This window comes from Thermobia domestica, chromosome 5 (assembly GCF_964235325.1).
Source record: "Thermobia domestica chromosome 5, izTheDome1.hap1.1, whole genome shotgun sequence".
Taxonomy (NCBI): domain Eukaryota; kingdom Metazoa; phylum Arthropoda; class Insecta; order Zygentoma; family Lepismatidae; genus Thermobia; species Thermobia domestica.
The window spans coordinates 293472352-293500253 of NC_137458.1; the positions used below are offsets into that span (position 1 = coordinate 293472352).

At 35.5% G+C, this 27902-nt stretch overlaps 1 protein-coding gene across 2 annotated transcripts in view; it reads right to left on the reverse strand.

The window, feature by feature from the left end:
• Positions 1-16517: 16517 nt before the first annotated feature.
• The window catches only part of LOC145686699 (uncharacterized), a 38254-nt gene continuing 26869 nt past the window's right edge, over positions 16518-27902 (reverse strand). For both annotated transcript variants that reach the window (XM_081760252.1, XM_081760251.1), the window contains exon 7: positions 16518-27699. In XM_081760252.1, coding sequence (XP_081616378.1) covers positions 27244-27699 — 456 coding nt within the window. In that variant the 3' untranslated portion in view covers positions 16518-27243. The remainder of the gene's footprint in view (positions 27700-27902) is intronic.

Sequence of the window (27902 nt, forward strand, 5' to 3'; positions counted from 1 at the left end):
AACGTGGAGTAACGGACGTACGGATGTACTACAATTACAATCTTGTAAGTCCTACTTGCGTAATCCTAATAAGACAGCGTTTCCCAACCTTTTTCAACTTGGGGTACACTACAGGTGTAACTTGAATTCTCGCGGCACACTCATAGATATTATTATTTGTAAATATAAAATACCTTAGTATTTTTGTCTGTGACTACTGATCTCCTTCTCACAGAGAAGAAAGCTCAATCACTGTTTCTCTTCCGTGGTAAATCATTAAGGTTATTTTTCATTCTAATTTTAAAATAGTAAACAATTGCAATGAATTATAGGACTCAATTTTTTAACAAATACACTTTCTTTTTCGAAGATTGTATCCAACCTTTCACTAAGAAGGAAGAACACTAAATAACGAACAAACAAATTCCTTGTATTTTTAAAACATAGATGTAGGTAATTTGCGTGCACGTTTTCTTTGTCGAAAAGATTAAATATTTAAAAATTTCAAGTTACGAAATAGTCTGCAATAATAAAGAAGCAATAATGTCATAACTATGAAAACAAATACTTTTTTCATCTTTAAAAATGTACAGAAAAGTAACACAGTACGCAACATATAATTTATTAGCATGCTTAACATATGTTACAATTTTTCAATAATATCTATTGAAGCTTACAACTGTTTAACCCTTTTAAATTTTAGGGTTTTTTAGGTAATTTTTAGGCTTTCAGTCAAGCAGCTACAGTACCAACTGACGCTAGGATCAAGGACTAGCTCGGGAGAGTAATGCTCCCGGAAGCAGAAACGAGAAACACAGTTCTGATTGGTTGGCGTTATTCACTTCTTGCCACGTTGCATTCAAATAACAGACAACAAACGCTTGATGTTGTCGGCCTCAGTGGCCAAGTGGGCTAGCACTATATGCTAGTAATAAAATCCTCTTTGGGCGCAAGTTCAAACTCCGCCCGAGGAAAGATTTTTTATTTTATTTTTTTTTTACATTTTTAGAACACTTATTAAATTAAAATAATATGAAAATAATACTTAAAAAAGTGATTTATTTATTTTTATGCAGATAAGTAGTTGTAGTACTTATGCCCTTGTAGGCCTACTCAATGATATAGGGTCGTTTTTTCCCCCTTGTACTTCATGATATAAATTTTGTGACCAACTTAAAACAACTGGCTAGGATAGCGTGTAAAACAGCTGTCTAGAGTAGCGCGCGGAAAAACGTACTTCCGGGAGTATTACTCTCCCGAGCGGGTCGTTAGGATCATGGTTCGTATCTCTTCTTCTTTCTCTTTCTTTTTCTTTCTTTCTTTTCTTTTCTTTCTTTTTTTTTTTTTTTTTGTAATGAAGCAGTTTCCAACCGCATCAGTAAATTTCCCTATTATGTACCAAATGCGAGAAATTCCCGCTCAAAGTGGGAAAAAGGTTTTTTTTTTGAAAAAATCCTCTTTTATCGCGAATTTCTCCGCTCAGGTATATAACACGCACATGCGAATGGTACCCAAAAAAACTTTGCTTCATTGTAAAAATAATAAGGAACGAAGAATGTACGGGGAAAAATAATCTTGACGCTATAGCCGATTTACCAATTTTCCCTCGATAGTACATTTTCAGTCAATTTCTATCCAATCCGCTTCAGCATAAAGATTAATCATTGTAGGAACATGAATCGGTCTTTAGAACGGTATAACTTGCATATCCCTATCGTGCACCTGAGGGGAGAAAATTCTCCCAAAAGGGATTTTTTTGTTTAAAATTTTTTTTTTTTTAAATTTTGGGTCCCTCTGTGCGTCCCGGGTGGTAACGCTCAGCGCCCAAAATATTTCGTAATATACTACATAGCGTCTGTAATAACTGTACGAAATACCAATCTCATATCTTGAAAACTAAGGGCGAGAAAAAATATTGAAGCGCCCAATAACTGAACTGTATTTAAAAGCTTTGTGTAACGGTTTGGGTCAACCTAACGCAACGCAAGGTTTGGGTCGTAAATTTTTAGATATAAAACCACATTTCTCGGGCCTAACTTTGTAAATATACAATATACACCCTCCATTCCAAAAGAAACCGAACTTTTGAAAACAAATAGTACCACTAGTACCATCTGTTGTAATATTTTACCGTACAACGACTTATCAAAATGATAGTCGTAAACCTGGTTCGTTTGCAGAGATAAAAATCCGAAGTGGTAGTAATTCTTTGACATTAAAAATATTAACTTCGATCTTTAAATACCATTAATCTCACCTTTTTAATAAAACTGACAACGTCTATAAACGATGTTAAACTGGTTTATTATTTGATATAATTTATAGTATCCTTTTCTTAAAACTGTTAAGTACACAAATTCACTGACTAGGTAACCATAAAACATGTCCATATCAACAACTATCCCATAATAATCACTTACATATATTAAAAACATTCTTCTTTTGTTAATATGAAATGAACATTCTACTAAGGCCGTGTCCAAAAGATACAAGTGTGCATTCGAAGTACGCTTATTTCCGGAACTGACGTCACCTAGTGTGCGTCAAAAGGTTCAAGTTCACAAGTCTGCGAGTGCATAGTACGTAGTGTGCGAGGATGTACACTACGTTAGCACACTTGCGTACTTAAGATGGCAGTTCTTCGTAGTAGGAACAGCAATAATGTCAAAGTGACTTAATAAAATTTTAAAAGACACATTTTTAATACTTTTTTTGAGGTGAATATATATGTGGGCTAATCTAATAATAATTTACTTGATAAATATACAAATTAGTGATTTTACAAGTGGAATATAAAAATGTTACGCAAATAACAAACGTACTACGTTGTGTTCTTTGAGTATGCAATGGAGTATAGGAAAAGCAACCAAGTGTTTATTTAATAATGCTATAAAGGCATTTGTCTTTAAATATTACATGGTTTATGTAGCTTATTTGAAATAATTACACTATCGGTAATGGAGCTATTTGCACGTAAATGACAAATTTTAATGGCGTATGAATTAAAATGTTAAGTTCTAGCATAGAATAATGAATACCTAGATTATTCATTTCTCTATAGCTACAGCTACAACTGCAGGTGCAATGTTAATTCGTAGGTAGATAGGCCTAATTTTCTAGTTTTGATTCTAAACAAATTCCTTTCAAAGCGCATATTTCCTTGCGCTTGAGAGACTGTAATATACCAATTACCATACATTTTGTATTTTTGACAGCTGCCCAAAAGTGAAGTACAGATCAAAAATTTCTTTCTCCACATTTATCAAAGATTTCATAAATTCCTCTGGGTAAGTCTTTACTTTGGCCACTTTATTTTTTATTTTTATTTTTTTATTTATTTATTTTTATTTTTTATTTTTTTTGATTCTTCGATTCAGCGATTTGATCTTTCGGTTCCGGTTTTGAGAACAGGAACCAACCTAGTAACTAACTTATAAGTTAGTTACTGGGTTGGTTCCTTTCTCTACCAAAGTTTAATATTTAATTCACATAGTATTGTTGAGCGAGCGTCAGCGAGTGAATGCAGGTTAGAGGCTCGCAAGGCATATCTTTTCAGTCTTGGTTACGTATCGGTTCATTGGATGAAATGGCCAAAGTAAAGACTTGCCTTCCTTTTAATTCATATAATCCCATTACGGTACCCATTATGAATTGATTATGAACAAGTAATTCCTTCCGTATAGTTGAACAATGAGGGCCACTACGTTGCATACTGTTTTTTTTTTTTTTTTTTCATAAAAACGTCTCTTACTTTTCATAAAATTCTTATTAGGTTAATAGTAGCTTTTTATGGTTATATTTGGACGAGGGGATTTGTTTCGTTAATGAGTAAACATTTTCGTAGTGGGAAGAATGTGGGAGAGACTGCGGATATATTTCAAGAAAGATGTAGGGCACCGAAAGCATAGTGAAGTGCACGCAAATGTTGAAGTGTATACAATGTACAGAACTCAATTTAAGCGGGCTTATAAGATCTAATCTTGAGTACACGTGATCCTTATAAACAGTGTGCGAATTGAAAAATTTTCCCAGGGGGGGATGAATTTCACCCATATGCGCACCCAGTCCTCCCACACACACACACACACACACACACACATATATATATATATATATATATATATATATATATATATATATATATATATATATATATATATATATATATATATATATATATATATATATATATACACTAACAGGTACAAAACAGTTGAGATGTGAGATCTTTCATAAATTTTCACTGAAGTAATATTTAGGTTAGCTACGCAAAGTGAGAATTGTTCCCTTTTTCTATCTTATCTTTATGTCCATTTAAAAATACTCCAGAGGGGGAAAAAGTTATCCCTGCCAGGGATAAAATTTTTCTCCTCCAGGGTGGGAAAGATTTTTGTCAGGGGGGGAAATCCCTGGCATCCCCCCCGACAATTCGCACCCTGCTTATAAATTTGTATTTCATAGTGACATAATAGCTTTTTCCTGTAAATCCTGGTCCTCATGTTGTTGAACTCCACCACCTCTTTCCTTGTCATCCTTGTAAGTGTTAATTTTGGTGTACTTTAACAATATGGAGACACTATTTTTAAGATTTACGGGTAAAATCTATAGATTCACAAAGAAAGAGTAACACATAAGGAACTTCAACATCAGCATAATATGGTAGAAATAGTCTAATCAGTATGCCTGTAACTGAAGCAATACAGTAGAACGACGACAATTATAGTGTCATTCTTGTGTATCTACTGTACATAAAGGAATTATACTCAATATGAACTCTCTCCCAAAGTGGATTTGAGCCACATTATTGTAAATAGCGATCTCCCCTCGGTGTCCTAACGCTTTTGTAAATTGCCTACTTTCACCTGCAATAAAATTCTTAATCTACTTCGCAACAGTGTCATCAGCGCCCTAACCACCAGTGCTGCTTTTCTTCCGGGGGATTAATAAATATTAGGAAGCATGTCTAATAAAATAGAACCGCCAATAGTTTAGTGGTTTTTATGCTGATAAATATTTGCAGATACTGCAAAGCTGAAGCTGTTGGCATACATGAAAGAAACCATTAAGTAATTTTATGGTTACCCCATATTGTCAATCTGTAGATATATTTATCTTTAATATAACTGGAAAGTCATTCATCTAAAAAAAAAAAAAGAAGTTAATTTTTCTAGTACGCGAAATTCCTCCTTCTTTTGTTATCAATGTTCCATATTCCACCACGATGAGGCGCTGTAAACAAGAGTGGATCAAAAGCTAATTTGACGAAGTGTACACTATTTAGTGTGCACTTCATTTGTAGACTTCGAGTGTGCATCCTCGAAGTGTGCACTATGCACTTTTGGACACGGCCTAAGTATAGTGCATATGTATGAGTACTTTCTGCCCAAGGTACAGGTAAATATTACACAAACCAAAGTATTTTGTTATATAAAATGTCGCTCGACAAAGGGACTGAATATAAAAGTCATGAGTAAGCTTGGCTTTTATCTTCAAGAACCACTGGTCCGTTAACATTAGTGTTTTTACATTGTATATGTCCATCATATTTTGATCGCACCTTGTATATCTATTCATTACATTTTACATATACATTAAACAAATCTTACACTTTCATCAATACCTATTTTTAACAATAAAGTTTTAACACAAATTAATATAATGAAAACAATTTTTGTGCTAGATTAATCATGAATTACATTATAATCCTTCACGTTAATAAGAAAGGATTCAAGTTATTGAAAACTTATCGTTGATGAATGAAAATCAAAGAAAATATAATTGAACAAAAATCAAAAATTAAACACAATCTACGTTTGAATAAGCACATGTAAGTAAATAAATCTATTTTTGCAGAAACAAAAGACATCCTTTTGTTATTATATAAATACATTTTTCATTATTATTATTATTTTTCATTCTTATTTATTTGAGCAAGAATGTCAGGTGCTACTAATTCTTTCACTAGATGCATCCATTTTTCCTTTGTATACGGAGTAGGTTTCCAAACCTTTAACTCATCTATATTGCGAAGTCCAATTGACATCCCCGTTTTAGCGTTCAACAATTCGAAAACTTTAGGATTTATTTCCTTAAAACATAAATAAGGACCTGAGAAAATGTCACAAAATTTGTAAATCTTCTTTAACAACATATTACTTTGCGGATGTTGTTTAACAAAAACTAAGTCATTGACCTTGATCCGATATTTTCCTTCCTGCAAAGATTCTACTTGCGAATTACGTTTCAAAAACTTGTTATGTCTTCGGATCTTCACCATATTCACTAAACTGGATGAATCCATAATTGTCGAATCTTCTAATTTGACATCAAAATGCTGTTCCACAGGGAAAATCAAATCAGAGCCATTATGCACATTAGCAGGAGACACACCTAAAGTGTCTGATATAGAATGGTTCAAAAGGTACGTAATTTGGTTGACATGCTTAATCCACTCAGCATGTTTATCCTTACAAAAGTGCCGAAACAACATACCAAAATTGCGATGTACATTTTCTACCACGGAGCTACTTGGATGGTACGGAGTCACAAAATGAATTTTAATGTTGGCCTTGTTCATGGCTTTGAGAAACACATCACTTTTGAATTGTGAACCGTTATCGCATAATATATGCTCGATAGGGCCACAATGTGGAATATATACATTCAGAATTTTATTCACGATAGCAGCGGAGGTTGCTTTACGCAAGGGATAGGCTACCACATATCGTGAAAAGATGTCCATAGTTGTTAACAAATAAACTTCTCCAGTAGCTGCTCTGGGTAACGGTCCATATAAATCAATCGATAGAAATGAATGTGGTCTCTCAGGTGTTATTGAGAGCATTGGTTTTTGTATAGCCTGATAATTATGCTTAATTTGCATACACTCAATGCAGTCATTGATATAATTTTTGACTTGAGCTCTCATTCCCTTCCAGTAAAAAGATTTATTAACCAAGGCACATACCTTCACATACCCAAAATGTCCGAAATCATCATGGTAGGCCTTTAATATGCGTGCTGTTAATGTAGGCGGAATGCAAATTTTATTCCTAGATTTGAATTTGAAATCTTTAATAAGTAAAATCCCGTTGTTTAATTTAAATCTGGAATTCCAGTGTTTGGGACAACTACATCCCTCGCCACATGAAGATAAATGTTCCATGATTTGTTTATATTCATGATACTTCATTTGATGTTCTCTTAAATCTTCTATCGAAATGGAAGCTATTTCATCCTGTAAAATCTTAAATTCGTTAATGGACAAAATATGTTGCTCTTCTCCAGGAAACAGACGTGATAAGGTATCTACGGGCCCATTATCTACCCCTTTAATGTGTTGTACTTCGAAATCATAAGCTTGAAGATCTAACGACCAGCGAAGTAATCTGTTATTATATCCTTGTACGCTATTGAGGTATCGCAATGAATTATGGTCGGTAAGTACTATGAAATGACATCCGCTAAGATATGGAGCGAATTTTTGTATTGCAAAACGTATAGCCAAAAGTTCAATTTCTGTCGTGGTGTATCCCTTTTCAGCTTTCTTTAGAGTACGACTAGCGCAATGTATAACAGCTGGTTCCTGAATGGTTGGGTTAGGTTGCCAGAGTACTGCAGAAATTCCAAGTTGAGAACCGTCACACTGTACATAGAAAGGAACGTCGTATCTGGGGTGGTTCAAATGGATGTTTCGTTTTACGCACTCCTTCAACTTATTAAAACTGTGTTCTTGAATAGGACCCCATTGCCATGGTACTCCTTTCTTTATGATCATAAATAAAGGCTGGGCTATCTCAGCGAATCGCGGGATGGCTTTGCGAAACCAATTAAAGAGTCCTAATATTTGTCGTGTCTGTTTCACATTTACTGGCGCAGGTAGATCTTCTATGGCCTGAACTTTAGATTGACTGAATTGTAAACCAGAGGCATCAATTTGGTACCCAAGAAATTCTATAGAATTCTGCAGAAATTTGGATTTCTGTAGATTGATAGTAAGGCCTGAACTTTCCAATCTGTCTAAAACTATATCTAAGTACTTCAGGTATTCATGTGGATTTTTCCCCATGATTAAGATGTCATCAGCATACGTTATCACGTTGCTACGTAAGTCTTGACCTAGAACTTTGTTCAAGCAGGATGCTAATGCTGCACTACCATTGATAAGCCCAAAGACTACACGATTGTATTCGTATAAGTGACCTTCAAAACTAAATGCTGTGTATGGTTTTGAATCTTCATGTAACTCGACCTGATTATACGCCATCACTAGATCTAGATTTCCGAATACAGTGTTCCCTTGTAAAGAAGCTAGTATTTCTTCTACTGGAGGATACCTCACTTGTTCCAGATCAATGTGACTGTTAGTGCGTCTTAAATCTAATACCACACGTAGAGAACCATTTTTCTTGGGAACAACATGTAATGGATTAAGGTGGACGCTTCTTGAAGGCCTAATGATCCCATCTCTTAACATATTTGCAATTTGCTGTCGTACATTCTCCCTGTATCTATATGGAATTATATAGGGCTTGGTTACTATGGGTTTGTCTGTTTTAACTTTAAAAGAATAAACAAAATCCTTGCAACGTCCAGGACGTTCTGAAAAGACATTTCTATGTTTATATAAGATGTTCTTAAAGTCGGCTATTACTGTATTATCAGCAAAATCAAGGCTGCTTTCGAGTGATTTAACATGTTCAGAAAATAATACATCGTCCTTTATATTCATCAAATTTTGTTTGTCTTCCAATCGTGGATCATTTAATTTATCACTTTTTGCACTCATAGAAACATTATTCACTATAGGAGACATATCATTATACTGACAAGCAAGATTATCTAATTTTGGAAGCAGTTTCTGAACGATTTCCTGAGGTATACCCGGTATCGTCAACGTTTGGTTTTTAAAATCAAGCATGACACGTAATTGGGATAATAAATCTAAGCCCATAATTAATTTCTCGTTAAGATCCTTTATCACCAGAATAGGGATTGATATTTCAAAATCTTGAATAGATATTGTCACACGAGTAATTCCTGCTACTCTCTTTTTATGTTTACCGGTAAAATCAACTATAATAAGATTCTCAGCCTTTTGTAACTTAGGATTCGAATAATTACTAGTAATTGCTTTCCACAGTGAATACGATAATAGAGAGGCATTTGCTCCTGTATCAAGTAGAGCTTCGGTACTTAACCCATTGACTTTAATAGGTATTTTAGCTGTACTATATGACTTTAAAAATACAAAATTTTCTTCAATATTAAAACCATCATTGACGGTATCATCTTCAAACCAACAACGATTTACAACCGGTATAAATTGGTACTGACACCTATTAATTGCTATTTCAGAATAATTATTTACCGTGACGTCATGTGAAAGATCATTTTCATAATTAGCATGAACATGTAAATTGGAAGATAAATGTTCACAAAAATTATCGCTTACATTTTTAGATAAATGTTCATGAGAATCTACAGCTGACATGGGTTTAACCCCTACCACATCAGCCGGGATTAGTTTAAATTCATACTCGTGTATGGTTCCAATAAGGTACACTGTACAGCACAATCGTGATTATGTCCCGTATTATTGTTCTGTAAAGAAATTACTTCAATGCCTGGATCTTGATGCGAAGTGCCATCTCTTGTCCTTCCATTACGTCTATCCGCGTAGTTCGCTGTATTTCTGGAATTTCGCCATACATTACGTCGATTTTTAAATCTATTTTGACTATATGGTCTAACATACGAATTGCTACTATTAATTAGGTTAGGCGGATTCCCTACATAACCTTGCCTATTGTGCTCATTTTGATTGCTAGAGTATACTCGGCTTAGGTTAGGTTTCATATTATTCACACTTCGGATATCTAAATTCCGAACAGGCACCAAATGATCTGAATTATTCTTATTTTTACCTATTCCTGATTGTGGATTCATGGCATGGTATTGAGTTTCGTAGCATTGGACAAGCATCAATAAATGGCTGAAACTCATACACTGTGTGGAAAATAAGATCTGTTGCAATTTAAATGGAAGCAAATTTCGAATCGATGCTATTATTCTCGATTCCGATTGCAAAGGATTAACGACCTTTAATTCGTTGTAGACATTTACAACAAATTCTACAAGAGATTTGTGCAATCGAGGATTGAAGTGTTGATTTCTAAGGGTGGCATCTCTATTTGCCAGCAAAAAGTCATTTTCATAATTTGCGATCAATGCCGCTTTGAATTCCTCATGTACTAATGTGATCACGTATTGCCTTAAACCATAAGGAACAAGGTGGGAGTAATACATGGGGTATTAATTTCATATATTGTGATCGTTCGATACACATTATATTGCATTCGTCTTGGAATTTCTCTAAGAAAGAAGTAGCATTCTCATTACACTTACCACTGAATTTGCTCATAGCTCGGATTTCACTCATCTTAACACTTAATTTTACCTTCTTTTTCTCATTCCTTGTTCTTGTTGAGTGATAGTTCCTATCCGTGACGTGCTGTGTCGTGACACCATCTATGTTTCGCTCATCAGTACTCTTCGGACAACTTTCTTCTAGTATAATATCCTCATCAGACCCCGGCGAAGGCGAGTTCATCTCTGGTGAGTGGGGCAACTCAAAGCGATCACTACCCAAGTGATTTCGGTAAATGTTGTCTTTAGCCTGTAACGTTCTAATCTCTTCCTGAATAGTAGCTAATAATTGTGTATTTACACGTATGTTATTAGAATTGTTGCTAACCTGGATCTTTTGCTGTTTAATGGAAGATTCTATTACTTCTAAATCTTTTTTTAAAGCACAGATTTCTTGATTTTGGTGATCATGCTTTTCCTGACAATCATCGGATATCTTTTTTAACTTTTCCTCGAACTGTGAGGATATGTCGTTCACCACCTGGACAATTGTCTGTTTCGTTTCATCTGATTTCTGTTCTATCCGTCTACTTAATTCTTCATATTGCTTATTAGATTCGTCGAACTTTTGGTCCATTCGTCTACTTAATTCTTCATTTTGCTTGTTAGCTTGGTCAAACTTCTGTTCCATTTCGTCAAACTTCTGTTCCATTCGTCTGCTTAATTCTTCATTTTGCTTGTTAGCTTCGTCAAACTTCAGTTCTATCTTCTGTTCCATTCGTCTACTTAATTCTTCATTTTGCTTGTTTATCTCGGTAGACATCTGCATGAATTGTCGCTGTAAAGCTAACAAGAGTCGATCCTCTGATGACAAACCTGGTGTTACACTAGTTTCACCTTGGTCACTAGTATTTGATTCCTGCTGCATTGCTTCGTTGTACATTTTTCTTATGATTACTTTACCACTTCGCAATATGGTTAAGTTCTTATTCATTAACTGTAGTATAAAAGTAAATTCAACCTTACTCTTCTTCTTCGGGAACTGAATTTACAAAGTCCCGGGTGAGGTAAACCAAATTTTTACAACGACTTATCAAAATGATAGTCGTAAACCTGGTTCGTTTGCAGAGATAAAAATCCGAAGTGGTAGTAATTCTTTGACATTAAAAATATTAACTTCGATCTTTAAATACCATTAATCTCACCTTTTTAATAAAACTGACAACGTCTATAAACGATGTTAAACTGGTTTATTATTTGATATAATTTATAGTATCCTTTTCTTAAAACTGTTAAGTACACAAATTCACTGACTAGGTAACCATAAAACATGTCCATATCAACAACTATCCCATAATAATCACTTACATATATTAAAAACATTCTTCTTTTGTTAATATGAAATGAACATTCTACTAAGTATAGTGCATATGTATGAGTACTTTCTGCCCAAGGTACAGGTAAATATTACACAAACCAAAGTATTTTGTTATAACCGGTAGATGGTGTAATCCCTCATTGACAACTGGTATAAGTGTCATGACATTTGGATGCACGGCAACAAAGTTATTGCGTTTCAACTGTCAGTGTGTTGTGTACATCGGTCGGAAAATGAGTTTCAAACAACGAGCTGCAATTGAGTTTTGTGTTAAACTGGGTAAAACTTTTAGTGAAACGCACCAAATGCTACAAAATGCATATGGTGATGAGTGTCTATCCCGTACGCAAGTTTACGAGTGGTTCAGGCGATTCAAATCGGGTAGAGAGACGCTGGATGATGACGAAAGATCAGGCCGTCCCAGAACCGGATTATCGGAAGAAAACATCGAAAAAGTGCGTGAATTCATCAAACATAACAAAAAATCGTCGGTGAAAGTTATTGAAATGGAATTAGGCATTCCTCAAACAACCGCATACCGCATTTTGACAAAAGTTTTGGGCCTTAAGAAGGTTAATTCGCGGTTTGTACCACACAAACTCACCGAAGACCAAAAAGTTGATCGAATTGCGCATTGCAAAGACATCGTTAACAGTGCTCGGCAGGATCGAAACTTCTTGAAATCGATTGTAACTGGTGACGAGACGTGGTGTTTTGAATATGAGCCCGAAACAAAGCGGCAAAGTGCTGAATGGAGAGCGCCGGATGAAGGAACACCCAAAAAAAAGTCGCTTGGTGAAGTCAAAAGTTAAGGTGATGCTGATTTGTTTTTACGATTCAAAAGGAATTATCCACAAAGAATTTGTTCAGCCCGGCCAGACAGTCACTGGAGAGTTTTACTTGGGCGTCATGAAGCGTTTGCTGGCAAGAATTCGTCGTATTCGGCCCGAATATCGCGAAATAGGCAGTTGGACTCTTTTGGACGATAATGCACCATCACATCGTTCGCGACTTGTAACTGAATTTTTGGTCAAAAATCAAATTATTCGGTTGCATCATCCGCCCTATTCACCAGATCTCGCTCCGTGCGATTTCTATCTGTTCCCGAAACTGCATTTGGCGATGAAAGGAAAGTGACACGCATCGATTGATGCCATTAAGAAGGCGACGACCGCCGTCCTAAAGACCATTCCAATAAAGGACATGGAGAAGTCGTTTGACAACTTGTTGGAGCGTGCAAATATGTGTATCGATGCAGAAGGGGAATACATTGATTAATAAAAATGATTTGTTCCAAAATGTACATTGCTTTTTTGTTTTCTTAAAACGTTCGGTTTCTTTTGGAATGAAGGGTGTATATTGCGCCGTTCTTTCTGGACAACTTTTAAAGCACAACAACAAAATTAAATCTCTAATTGTTGTAAATAAAAATACAATTTTTCCTTAATTATTAAGTTTCTGTATTTCGGGCTCATTTGATTACCACACGAGCTCGTGCCGGGCTCTGGCCTAAAGGCTAAAACATATTTCGGACTCAGGTCAAGCCTCAGATTGTAAATTCACGGGCCGGGCCGGGCTAAAAATTCCGGCCCCTGCAGACCTCTACTTCTGGGCCACCCTATATACACGGAGAAAAGCAGGAAAGTGGATTGAATCACTGCAAAAACCATGATTGAGGAATTAGCCCTCCTAGAGATTGAATCAACTATTAACAACTTAAACCACAACCTTGTTAAGAACAAGGACAGGCCAAAATACCACCCACACCCACACACACACACACACACACACACAAAAAAAGAATATGTTTAAGAAAAAAGAACATAGAATTACTTTTAAATTGTTAGAATCAATAACCTTGATTTCTCTCTCTTTTTTTTTTTTTTAGTATTTATAGTATTACATTTGTTGAAGTATATATTTATGGGTGCATTATAAATTGTGGATTGAGAAACAAAATAATTGTAATATTGTGTGTGAGTTAAACAACGAGCAACTTTCATATCTGAATTTAGTCAATGCAATTAAATTGAAAGTTTATAATTTAGAAAGATCACTGATTCCCAAGCTTCTGAGTTTTATGCTCTTCTTAATATCCCTAGATCCACTAAACCAACTTAACTTAGGCCTATGCCTTATCTAAAATCTGAAGTGAAAAAATCTTCTCTTTCTAAGTGCTCCAACAAAGATACGAGTTACCAATCATTTCAAAAGCAAGCAACTCTGTACAACTGAAATATATTTAGAAGAATAGTATAATGAACAAAATTAGTTAAATGTTATTTAGTACATTGTATGATTGCTTTTAACTTTTGTAAATTAATAAAAATCCATTTGCCTTTCATTTGTACATATAAAATTATATTTCCAAGACAAATTACGCAAAGAACAAGAAACGTGTTTTAAAAACTTGGGGATGAACCACTGCTTGCATGCGAAATGATTGGTAATGATATATTCCTTGGAACACTTTTATTAGTTCCTTATTGATAAGTAAACATTAAAATAGTAGTTTTCTTGAGATAGTGTAAAAAGAGCCTACATGATGAAGACGGCATTTCGGTAGGAGGTAGAATGATTAGATGTATAAGATTTGCAGATGATATGGAGCTTGCTGTAGAATCTGAAAAGAAAAGCAATAGGATGTTAGAAACTTGAGGAAGGACTTTGAAGAATATGGGATGAAAATAAATGTTAGAAAGACAAAAGCCATGGTGATTAGAACGAAGAGGTCTGTGTCAAATATAAAAGTGGGAAGGGAGGAAATAGAACAAGTGAATAGTTTTCGATATCTGGGTAATATTCTTAATAATGACAAAGTGCGAACGTGAAATGAAAAGCAATAGGAATGGCGAAAGAAGCTTTCAGGAGGAAATGTCTGTTTTGTAGGACCTTGAATAAAGAGTGAGGAAAAGACTCAAAAATGTTTCGTGAGGAAATGTTGTACTATATGGAGCTGAAACATGGATATTATGCAAAGTGATGAAAAATGACTGGAAACTTTCGAAATGTGTGTGTGTGGAGAAGAATGAAAAGAATTAGTTGGGTCGGAAGAAAAACGAATGAGAGGGCGTTAAAAATGGTGGAAGAGAAAATAACAATTTTAGATACTATTAAGAGAAAGAGAAATTGCTTGGAACATTGGTTAAGAAGGAACTGCATCATGAGGGACGTGCTAAAAGGTATGGTGGTAGTAAATAGGAGGGGCGAAGAACGCTACAATTAATGAACGATATGAAAGAAAGATTATACGTAAAGACGAAGAGGTTAGCGGAGAACCATGAAACATGGAAGTTTCTCAGCTGCGGCAAGTGATCTGCGATTGAGAGCAGAATACCTATGATGATGATGATGATGAGTTAATTTCTAATATGGAAAGATGAAATACGAAAATTTCGAGAAGAATGAAATTCGTACTGAAATATTTTTTACATTTTGGGTTTTAAGCATCAGTGTTTGTCCTCTACTCAGTATCTTGATTAATTCTCATTATTTCTTGATTACATTTAATATAATCCCCAAAATTAATCACATTTCAGGAGAGGGTATCTTAAGGTTAACGAACTAAATTAAGAACTTCTTAATTGTCTCAGTTTGAAATGCTTCTGTTTAAATTTTAACTCAGTAAATAGAAGTGAAGACATAGTGGCTCAGTTTTGAGCGTCCATCTCTGGCGCAAGAAGTTCTTAGTTGGATCCCATACCATGTGAGTTTGTGAGAACAAGATTATTTGTGGGTTTTTCTAGGATTGTCCCGTTTCCTCCCATATTCTCATTCCACCAATTATTTCATATTCATTCAATTTCATTAACCATCAATCTACTTTTAGCCTTCAGAGCACAATCGTGGGACGTAAATCTCATTAAATAAAGGTAAAAGACACATGTAGTCGGGACAGGTCAAATAAGGTCGAAAGGCTTCGGCGCAACCTCCAACATTTACCGTTCTCCAACTTAATTCTACCTCTGACTGTACCTCCAGGAAAAATTATCTCCCCTAAATATTTTGATGAGCACAGCCTGCGCTCTGAAACCCGCCTGTATAGGGTTATCATGTATATATTTGCATTTATGTGGATATGTCCGCATTATGGGAGTAAAAATGTCCGTTCTCACACATTTTCCCAAAACTTCCTGATTTGCCCGCATTTTCTAAGCTCAAGTGTATTGTCAATTCATTTTTAGACACTTCACATGTAAAGGTATGTTTGGCTATTTGTATTCAAAGAAGGAAATGTCATAAAGATCAAATCTACTGAAAAATAGGAAAAGGTAAAGTCTAGAATATTGTCATGGAAGCACTAATAAATTTTCATGTATTTCAACACATTTTTCACAATATTTAAAAGCAAACTTCAAAATAAAAGATGAAACTTATTATTCTTGTGTCGAAAGTTAATATTTATATAACGAGTTAACCAGACAGAAGTGTTCGCATTTTTGCATTTCAGAACATGGCAACCCTACGCCTCTGGCCCTCCTGGCTCCACACTTACTAGACTTCGGCATATATTGGAAGTAATGACCACCTCTGACTCCACACTTACTAGACTTCGGCATACATTGGAAGTAATGGTCACCCTTGACTCCACACTTACTAGACTTCGGCATATATTTGAAGTAATATAGTCAGCACCACGGTCGCCTTTACCCCCAGGTACTTCTTTTTTTACAAAGGGTACCAAAATTGATTCCCGGTGTTCCCAGTTGGTAGACAGACTGACCGTGCACCTCGGTCCGAACAAATTCTGCTACTCATGCCAAATATTATTACAAATAATTTAATAACCATATTACTTTAAAATTAATTTTATTAAGTATACAGTTAAAATAAATACAAAAAATACAGTATCCAAAAATACTACGTCACTGACATTGCATTAATGCACAGGATTATAGCACTAATGATATACTTCAAATAAAAAATAAATAACTACCACATGTTACATATATGCATGGACGTTTGCTACATGACTACTGCATAATGTCCCAAAAATACAAACTTTATTTTGTTGAGCACACACGAACACACACACACACAAACATCTGTATTAGCTCACAAGAGCAAACGTGGATACCTACGCTACTACTAATATCATTAATGTTTAGAACACTGCTATCACCAGTTTGGGTCATTTAATATTGGTGCTTTCCTTGGCATTAATATTTGGACACGATAAACGTTATTATTTACCACAAAGTTTACTCGTACATTTAGAACACCAAAAATAAATAATGGTATAAATAATATTCAAAAATATTTCAAGATTGCAAAATATATTTACATAGTAATTAATGAAACATAATGAACTGTACCACGTTTCTCTTTCTTCTTTCACATGTATATAAACTATACAAAATGTTACTTCAAAAAGGAATTCACGGAATGGAAGATGTGCCATATGTGCGCTTCATGCAAATTACTTAAAAAATACAACAAACTTTACATCAGATGAGACTTGCTCTTTTGATACTGCGCGAGGAAATAATATAGGCATATATGTTCATATGCGTCTACACTATGTGTGACAATACAAACCCATTACAGAATAAGAGTGTCGCAAAAAACTTGTTTTAAGCGATTTCAATAAAGTTCAATTTTTCAGTAAACTTAGTTGCCAAGTAGTGTGGCAGTAATTATTTTTTGAAAAATGACAAAGCAGAAACCATTTAATTTCAAAATGAATATACTTATATAGAAAAATAATTATATTTTGATTGTATAATAAATGAAATACTGATTATCTAATAATGACAAACTAATATTGATTACCTATAATTTTGGAAACTTTCGGTTCCTAAGTAAAACGAAAAATAAACATCGAAATGCTGTGTGCATTTTGTTTCGTATGCAGATTAACGAATGCTCCCGTGTGTTACCGCAATTTTCCATCCTTAATCCCCTCTCAGCTAAAGGGTTCGGAAGAAGATGAAAGTACATACCACTGAAAATTTAACACACAAAACATACAACATTGGTAAACGTAACTGCTATTTTTGTCATTTGGGCAATACTATGAAGGGTCATTTAATTGAGAGCACAGAGGCCACAATAATTTTCGGACCCTTCTTAATAATCCGGAACACATTGATAATATTGGCAAATGTTATTTTGTGATTAATAAAGAACTACACAGTTATTAGTAGATCTCTTCAACAGTTTGAAATCTATTAGAAACTAGAATCGTTTGCATAGAAACTATAGCGTTTGCAAAGAATCACAATTTTTTCCCTCACATTCTGCATGAACGTAAATTGCACTACATTATCTTCATTTCGATTAACAAATGCAAGCATACAGATCAAAAAATGAGATATTAAAGCAGGTGTTAAAACAACTCCTGAGATTACCACTTGACAGTTTTTTTTTTAAATGCACTTTCATTCCCATCCGAAGATGGGCGGGGGGCGCAGAAGGTAACGCCTTCTCTAGGGCCATGAGCATCAATCTACTTGTATGTCTATTTGGAGATGTGTATCAGGATTTTATTTATTTATTTATTTATTGCATTTTTACTTACGTATACATAAGAAGGTTTTAGCATGGCATATAATGTAAATGATAAAGTAAAGTTCAAGTAACAGAACGCAAGGACGTAGGATGTTAGCTGCAACAAGGGTGTTAGTGTTAATCTTCTGCTCTGGGGTTACTCAGAGCGAGTTTAGACACTGTTAGTTAACGACAAAGAAGTGCATTGATGAAGTTACATGCAATGGATGAAGGGATGCCGACAATAAATCCAGCGATAAGGGTTATGGAGAACAGCGGTTTGATCATGTCGTGGATAAGTGTTACTTTAACACAATTGTACCCATGTCAGAAATATCCAGCCTTTTTTTCCCCCTATAAGCAAAGCTTTACGCGGTATATTTGACATTTATACTAAGTAACGTGTAACGTATTATATTTTATGTAATCCTGCACGAAAATAGCGTTGTGAACGTATTAATCTTCTAACATTTACATGAATAGCAGTGCTACCAACTCTTGTATTCATATGTACTAGGCACATATTCCACATAAGATGGTAGCACAGATACTTATGCAAATGTCAAAAAATGTATATGTTCACAATACTATTTTCATGAACGATTACAGGAAATATTTGGTATAAATATCACATATAAGGCGTAAAACTTTGCTTGTAGCAAAAAGTAAAAATTTTTACTGTTAATTAGCAGGTATTTTTGATATAGATAAAAGAGTATTAAAATAACACAGTCAAGTGTTAACCTCATATATATCACCCCAATTTTCTCTTATTTTTTTTACTGTGTACATAGTTTCTATGGGGTACCTCATGACTTTCAAAGGAGAGAAGGTCAAGCCACTTAGTTTCCCAAATAGTCCATTAAGCTCTGAGTAGTGAATAGCCCTTTATGCCATAGCCGTTAAAAAAATTAGCTTCTATGGGTTAATGATAAAATCAATTTCCAAGTTTGATATATTTTACGAATGCAGATATCTAGATCAGTTTGAAATAGTGGTTTATGGTTAATTAAGTCTAATCAGCGTACAAAGTTTCATTGCCAAAACATTCACTAATTCTGAGAAATCAAATACAAGTGGCTAATCTGGCATTGGCCTTTGGTGAAAAATAGGCGAATAAATCTTATTTGAAGACTTGCAGTGACGCGATACGTGATTCAAAAGTCTTCAAATATGTGTGAAATTATCTTTGGCAATTACGAGGGTCGACATCACAATGTCTTTCACATTTTTAGAAAAAAAAAAAGAGAGAGAGAGAAAGAGAGAGAGAGAGAGAGAGAAAGAGAGAGAGAGAGAATAGGAATCAGACGAAAAATTTGATAAAACAAGTCCTGACCTCCTCACTTTACGAATCAAGTCGTCAGGCATCTAAGCGCTGAAGCTGTTGATGCCGCATATGTTCCCGAAAAATCTGAACATCAAAAATGAGATGTGAAAATTGCCGACGAAAGAAAGCACGTTGTAGCTAACTATACGTGTTATATTGACGCCGAAGGAACAAGCAAAATAGATCCTGGTACACTGACAAAAGGAGGTTTACTTTGTTTACGTATGAAACACTAAATGATTTCGGTAATCAACCCAAAAAAAGATGGTGTCTGTGAAAATAACTTGGAAATAATTAGATAAGATACACTGACATTATTTTGTAAACGCATTGACATTCACGACAGTGGCACATGATTTTGAATTGCAAGCTTCTGTCAATTTGATTTTGAACTTCAGCGAGAAATCAGAATTACCAGTTGTAAGGTAATCGCATACGTAACGCAAATTCAATTAGTTAACCATAAACCAGTGTATAACACTGGTCTAGATGTCTGCATTCGTAAAATATTAAATAAAACTTTCAAATCAATGTTCTCATTAATTTACAGGATTTTTTTTAAGTATGTCACTAAGGACATAAAGCGCTATTTGCAAAACTAAGTAGCTTGACCTTCTACTTGAATTCAACTACCAGACCTTTACTGCAATATTAATACAAATATCAAGTGCCATTCTTTGCCCCACAGATAAATCTAAAAGCAGTAAAGTTTTAACCCCAACACTTTCATAACATGTTTCTCAAAATGTTTGGAACTATATTTCTGAAAGCATAACCTCAATGAAAATATGAAAAAATATCTTTCTTGTCTCTGACAACAGTTACTCAGGTTAGGGTGTTCTAAGAGGTATGGGCCATTATCAAGGCCTTGTATAGACTGGATTTACAAACTACGTAAAGCACGAACCCCAACAGTTTTCTTCCTTTGCAAAACTACCACAATAACGTATATTGGGTATACAAAATATTGCACGTACCTTAAATTCAAATATTTCAATGTTTTTCGTTCAATGCTTTGTTTTGTTATTTCAAAACAGGAAGTCATATTGGCTTTTGCGGAACATTTTTTCAGAAACACTAATCCATACAACAGAAACTTCTTTGTTAACTGAAATTCCACGCGCAACAGCCCATGAAAAGCTATGATTGACCAGATGTTACAATGTTCAACTGCGTAATTATTAGTTTATTGAATTGGATAACGAAGCCATTATTTCCGGCTCTGTAGGCAAAAGTTTATAAGCTCTTAATTCAAGGAATTTTCTCAATTGCTTCACGATACTGGATCGAAGTTCGATGCCCCACCAGGAATCAAACCCTGAACTACACACACCAAAGGCACGTGTGTAAACCATCATCTACAGAGAATCAGAAATACTGATGTTATCTCGGTATATATATAGCTCAATTAGGGCTTTACCAACTCGCAAACAATATGAACCACATTACACTTACATATAAAGTCAGTAATGGAAAGTTACCTAAATAAAACGAGACAAAATGGCGAAGCTCGGCTTATGACTGGTTGGTACTATCCTTAATCGTCAGATAAAGCTTCGAGAAACACGAGCAGACATTGGTAATTTTCTAGTATTTGCGTAACGAACAACACAGTAGTTACACACTGTTACTTCTCATAAGATTTCTTACTTTGATATCTACTCACATCACATAAAGAGTACATCTTACCTATAAATTCAGAAAATGAAAAGTAATTTTTATAAACATTTTTTACTCTATTTCTACCAGTCAAAGTTAATTGACACTAGCATAGTTTAAAAAACACTCTTGTGAACTATTGATTTTTTTTAAAATTCCAAAATATGATATGTTTTCAGAAGGACGTATTTTTACATACATTTTCACTCCAATCTGAATCTAATAAAATTGTGTAAATTAATATTTGTTTTTCGTTGTCAGTTATTAAAAAACTTTATTTCGGAAGAAAGAAAGAAAAAAAGAAAATTCTGTATTTCATACGTCTACGCACTAGTATAATTACAGTCAAAAGTGTTTACTGTCCGTAAAAATATATTAGAACCAATAATATAATTATCTTCTTTATTTTCGTATAGACAAACTACAAAACTATTTCATGGATAATTCCGGCAGGTTCTTATTTTCTTAGTTCTAGTTGGAGAAATGAAAATGAAATCTTCGAGTTTTTCGTCCCACTTTTATGCCGGTTAGGCTAAAGGAGACGGTGATGATGAGAAATAAGTGAAATGGTGGAATGAAGAAAGTGGGAGAGCCCCGAAGAAACCCAAGCACACGGTGTTTGTCCACCACAAAGTTCACTTGGCGGGAGCTGGAATTGAATCCGGGACCCCATGCACCAGAGGTGAACGCTCTACCAATGAGCCAACGCGACCCCAAAAAGTTGCGGGAAAATCAAGGCGTAGGTCTTACAATGGTAACAAAAATCTGGCAGAATGGAGTCTACTTTGTAGCGGACTTCAGCGTCTGCGGCAATAAATCATCGTGTTTTTAAAGCCAAAATACTGGTTAGTTATAGAAGAATACATAATATCTATTATAAAAAAAAAATCTTAGTAGATAGTTGGATGGACAATATAGTTTTCGTTGGTGTTAAAAATAAATAAATAAATAACAGCTTTTGATTGTAGTTGTACGGGTAATTTCATTAGTCACTAGGCAGACGTATCAACATATGAATAAAATTTCCACGAACCTTTAGAAGTAACACTTTAATGTAATATGTATATATATATTATATTCAAATTAGTTTTTTCCTCTCTCGACTAGCTTTATATTAATCTCTATCTGCATTTGCGACGATCATTCGCAAACAAACAAGCAAACTTTTTTTCGTAACAACTTTTTTTTTCAAGTGTACCCTTGCTGGCGCTGCTGTTGATGTGTTTTCCTATACCTCTCTCGAGAGGGAAGGGACAAGCTCCTGTGGCAGAGATCCGTCAATAGTTGGATGTGGACAGGGTTGCCACATTGACGGGCTTCGCTACGATCTTGACTTGCCAAGACTAAATGACTGAACGACAAATTGTCAACAAAGCCGCGCTTATTCAATTGTTTCCCCAAAGCAAAGGGATGGTTTCCTCCATAAGAGAATGGCGGAGGTGTTTCACATATTTTCCGAGGGTACACTTGAAATAGAAAGGCTCTAATTATTTGGTCTAGGAATTAATTCGTGCGGGTGGACAAGAGATGGCGTAACGAACGGAGCGTCCCACAGTTCCGTGTATCCACACATGTGTTGCAAACCCCTGTCATCGCGTATCGTTCGTAGTATAGGGCAGTGGATTAAAGCGTCAACAACACCAGTTTGTAGTTAAGTGAACATGGCGCAATTTGTGCCTGATAAAGTGTTTTTGCGGGGTGTCCTGCTGCATTACTTTAACATGCAGAAAAGTGCGACTGAAAGTCATCGTATTTTGGTGGAAGTGTATGGTGACCATGCTCTAGCTGAGCGAACGTGTCAGAAGTGGTCTGCACGGTTTAGAAGTGGTGATTTCGGCTTGGCAGACCAAGAGCGAGCTGGACAGCCAAAAAAATTTCAAGACGAAGAATTGACAGCATTGCTCGAGCAGGATTCGTGTCAAACGCAGGAACAACTTGCAGCAGCATTAGGCGTTGATCAAACAACAGTCTCCAAACGCTTGAAAGCCATGGGAATGATTCAAAAGATGTCACATTGGGTTCCACATGAATTGAAAGACAGAGACGTTGAAAGACGAAAAACCATTTGCGAATTGCTGCTTCAACGACAGAGCAGAAAGGGGTTTCTGCATCGAATTATTACGGGTGATGAGAAGTGGATCCATTACGAGAACCCTAAACGAAAAAAGGCCTGGGTGAAACCAGGTGAACCAGGTCCATCACAACCAAAACGAGATATTCACGGTGCAAAGGTTATGCTGTGCATATGGTGGGATATGAAAGGTGTGGTGTACTATGAGCTGCTGCAACCGGGTGAAACTATGAATGGAGAACGTTATCAACGACAATTAATGCGTTTGAAGCAAGCTCTGGCCAGAACACGACCAGAATGGGAGAACAGACATGATAAACTTATTGTTCAACATGATAACGCTCGCCCACATGTCGCAAAACCGGTCAAAATCTATTTAGAAAATGTCGGATGGGAAGTTTTACCCCACCCGCCGTATTCACCAGACGTTGCTCCTTCGGACTACCACTTGTTCGATTGCATGAACAACGATTTGATTGGACAGCGGTTTACTTCTTCAGAAGATATCGAAACATGGGTCTCTGACTGGATCGCTTCCAAGGATGAGGACTTCTTTCACCACGGAATCCGTACATTGCCTGACAGATGGGCGAAAGTGGTGGCTAGCGATGGATAATATTTTTCTTAAGGTATTTATGTATTTTGTGTTTGTACTACAGCTTCAATGTGTGCGTACCAACCGCACGAATTAATTCCTAGACCAAATATGATATCTTAGAAGTCTAGTACAGCAAAGATTTTCAATCTTTTCCAATTTGTATAAGTGAACCACAGTAAAGAGAAAACCTCATACTGGCAAGAATTTACTCTTTTGAGTCTCCCCGCCATCCACTTCGAATTCATGCCTATGCAGTTATATTCAAAGGCTTTCTTATACAGCCATACGATAAAGCAGTAGCGACATTTACTAGTTAGGCAGGCGAGCGATAGCATAGGTAGTGACATTTATTAGTATCAGGCAGGTGATCGAGTGACATTTATTAGTGTCAGGCAGGCGAACGATAGCGTAGGTAGTGACATTTATTAATATCAGGCAGGCAAGCGATAGCGCAGATAGTGACATTTATTAGCGTGTCGCACAGATTGAAAAGCTTTCTGTTTATTATTAGGGTTCTCCATAACGTCATCAAGATAAACATAGTGAGCAAGTTTCATGTCTCACATGATGAATTGTGTATGTTAACAACAAATTTTGGACATAACATATTGGATTTAAATTCTGCGAAAATGATACAGATTATTTATTTGAAATCATGGACACTCAATTCTCATCGGATTAATATTAAAGTTACATTTTAATTTCCATTTTTTTTTCAGGGTAACTAACAGTTCAGTTACATTGAAGACATAAAAGAAAATCTATTTTCTCATGACTTGTTTCTGTATGTATATATCTTAATCAATAGAACTATAGATTATTTCCTTTTGTTCACATTCCAACAATTACCTTTTGACATTAATCTACACAGTTTGCAAATTTCATAATTCATGTGACAATCCATGTAACAAGGACGCCGAACAAAAACGACAGAATGACGTGGATACAAGGGAGTGAAAGACTAGATTTGCTACGACGAAGATGTAAACGCGCGGGCCAGGATTTTGATTCTTGAAGTCCGAATCTTACCCACGTTAAGAAGGGGTAATATCTGTTTTTTTCAAATTGTTGAATATCTGACAGGAATGTCACGACACTAGGAGGGCGTCCGTGTTTCGATAAAGCTCATCGTCGCTGAAACGCCAGTCTTCCTATATATTCCCGCCAGACTTCCACTCGAATCATTTGATTACTGACTGCCTGGAGGACATCAATGCATCAAAAGAGGGATGGTATTTAGTATCTCCCCCAAATTCATGGACTGCTCCGGAACTGATACTGACTTATAGTGAGTCGATCTAAAAGACCTTGTTTACGCGTATACCCACCATCGCCGACTTGCCTGCGATCTACTGACGCACTCCCTCGCAAGTACTCGGACCCCCTGCTATGCTCCTGCTCTGACTCGCTTAGATAGCACTCGTGCTTTCTAGTGGTCACTTAGAACAAGTTGGTTCGTGTTTTAAGCACTATAGTTTTTAATGCCATACGTCCACATTGTGTTTATACCCATCAAAATTACAAATAACAAACCGTAATCACTGCTATGTGAGCCAGAGTCACTAACAAGTGATTTGGGGGAGAAACTAAATAATATCCTCAAAGGAGTCATTGTTCGAGAGCTGCCGAGAATATTATGCAAGCATTGTGTAGAATATTCCTATTTTAAACATATCTACTTTCTTTGCCCCTGTCCCATCTTCTAAACATCACAATCAGCTTTCAATTTAAATGTGTTTTGTTTCATTTACAAAGCAATCCGGATCCCGACCTCCTTACCTTTGCTCTACAAACTTTAGTTTGCAAACATCCTCGAACGGATAGTCAGTTCTAAATCACCAACATCTTAAGTTTACTTTTTGGCTATTTGAGCTACGAGAACTGACGAGACCGAGCTGCACAACAGAATATTTTCAGTTTGCTTGTTCGTAAACAAATTTAGAGCCACAAATGACTCAGGAAATAATTTTTCATTCTCGATCATTTGAAATAATACTATCAGTCTTAATATAAATTATGATCCCAGAAACACCATAAACATGTAAAAGTTCGCAAATGATTAGAATCTGGTATTCTCCCTTAAAGATAGTAGAAATACATAGAAAAACTTATTATTTTTTTTTAAAAAAAAATAGTAGTACAGATCACTGTACTTAGTTCACAAGACTTGTCATTTAGCTAAAATAACAGCTACTTTCTTTCATTACCATAACTTAAACATGGTCTAAAAATAAAGAAGTTATTTCTATCCTATCAAAAATATATTTCTATGCATAGTAAATGTTTATTGCATATTGCAATAAAAGCTTTCAGAACTCAGGATAGTGAGGTATTGTTTCTTTTATACTTTTATATTTTTCTTAAAAAGGAAGCACATATAATGCTTTAATGCGCTAATAAATATCTGACAAAGAATATTTAATAATAAAATACTAACCTTGAACTTATTCAAGCACCTGTATTATAAACTTATTCGTATACGTTTAAATGACTGCTAAGTATTTTTTATTGATTCGTGGACCGACATTAGCAATAAATTTCTGTTTAAAGAAAAAAAACGAACACTACTCTCACTTTACTCGGGAAAAAATAAATAAAAAACAAAGGGTTTGATGATCTTCACTATCTCATAAAGTGTACCTCCTATTAGTCAGCGATTACAAAATTCTGGGACGAAAATAAAAACTTATCTGTGCCCATAATCTAAAAGCTTATATGGGCCATAATTTCTTTGAAATGAAATGAAATCTTTCAGTTTTACCTCCCACGGTGTTGCCGTATAGAATAAACGATATGGTGATAATGAAATGAAAAATGAAATGAAATCTTTGAGTTTTACGTCCCACGGTTATGCCGGTTAGGCTAAAGGAGACTGTGATAATGAGTAATGAATGAAATGGTGAAATGAAGAAAGGGGAAGGAAAAAGAAAAACCCACGCATACGTTATCTGTTCACCCCAAAGTTCACTTGGCGCGAGCTACGGTCGGATCAGGGGGGCTATACACTAGAGGTGAACGTTCCACTACTAAACGACCGCGGCTCCCTGACTAGAATTACAGAAATAACAGAATATTACATTTAATAAATGAAGTAACACGAAGCATACTTTGTGTGATACTGTAGTACATTAAACCCTTCATGTGGAGCAAATTCAGAGTGGTTTCAGGTGCCAACAAAGTATAAGAAATTTACCGTTAATCTGAGTCCATGAATGAATGTAAAAATCATTAATACAATCGTATCGTGGAATACCACCAACTGTATTGAAACATTTATGATTGCCTTAATAATAATGGTGCTTAAGCAGGTTCAAGATTAGTATGATATCATTAAATATGTATCCTACTAGTTCACTAAATACAGTATATTTTGTTTATTCTGTGAATACATTTCTTTCCAACGCTCGACAATAACAACATGTGGTTTTCATTGATTCGTAGTGACATGTGCATAGATCTAGACATGGTAACGATGTAGAAAACTGCTTCCGATCAGCACAGAATCTATTACATACTAAATTGGCCACTGCAACATAATTTGAGCAATTGGAACACATCACCCGTGACATTTTAATACAGCGCAAACAGGGTAGCGCTGCATCAAGTGAGGTTTGCTCACATTCATCTTTCTGCTCAACGCTTCGGTTGCATTCTTCATTATCTTTGGTCTCATTGGACGACGAATCACACTTGAGATCCTCGCAGGTTTGGTCCCCAAGGGAAGGAGTACTTTGCCTCTCTGCAACGAAGCTTCCGTCATATTCCAAGATAGTGGAGATATCCAAGTTGGAGGTTTCGGTTTTATCACTTGTGCAGAAGCATTCACTGTCCTGGAATGAACACTTTATTTAATAAAAACAAACGCTATCGGTAAGAAATTCTCTCTTCGACCACTGATGTCGAAGTATTACTTCAAAAGATTATAGTTTTAATTACAGGTGTTAACACTTAAGACTGTCGTGTTGCCCACACCGTGGGCTACCCCTGTATTATACCACGGCGCGGACAGCGCACGATGTGAGCACATACAGAT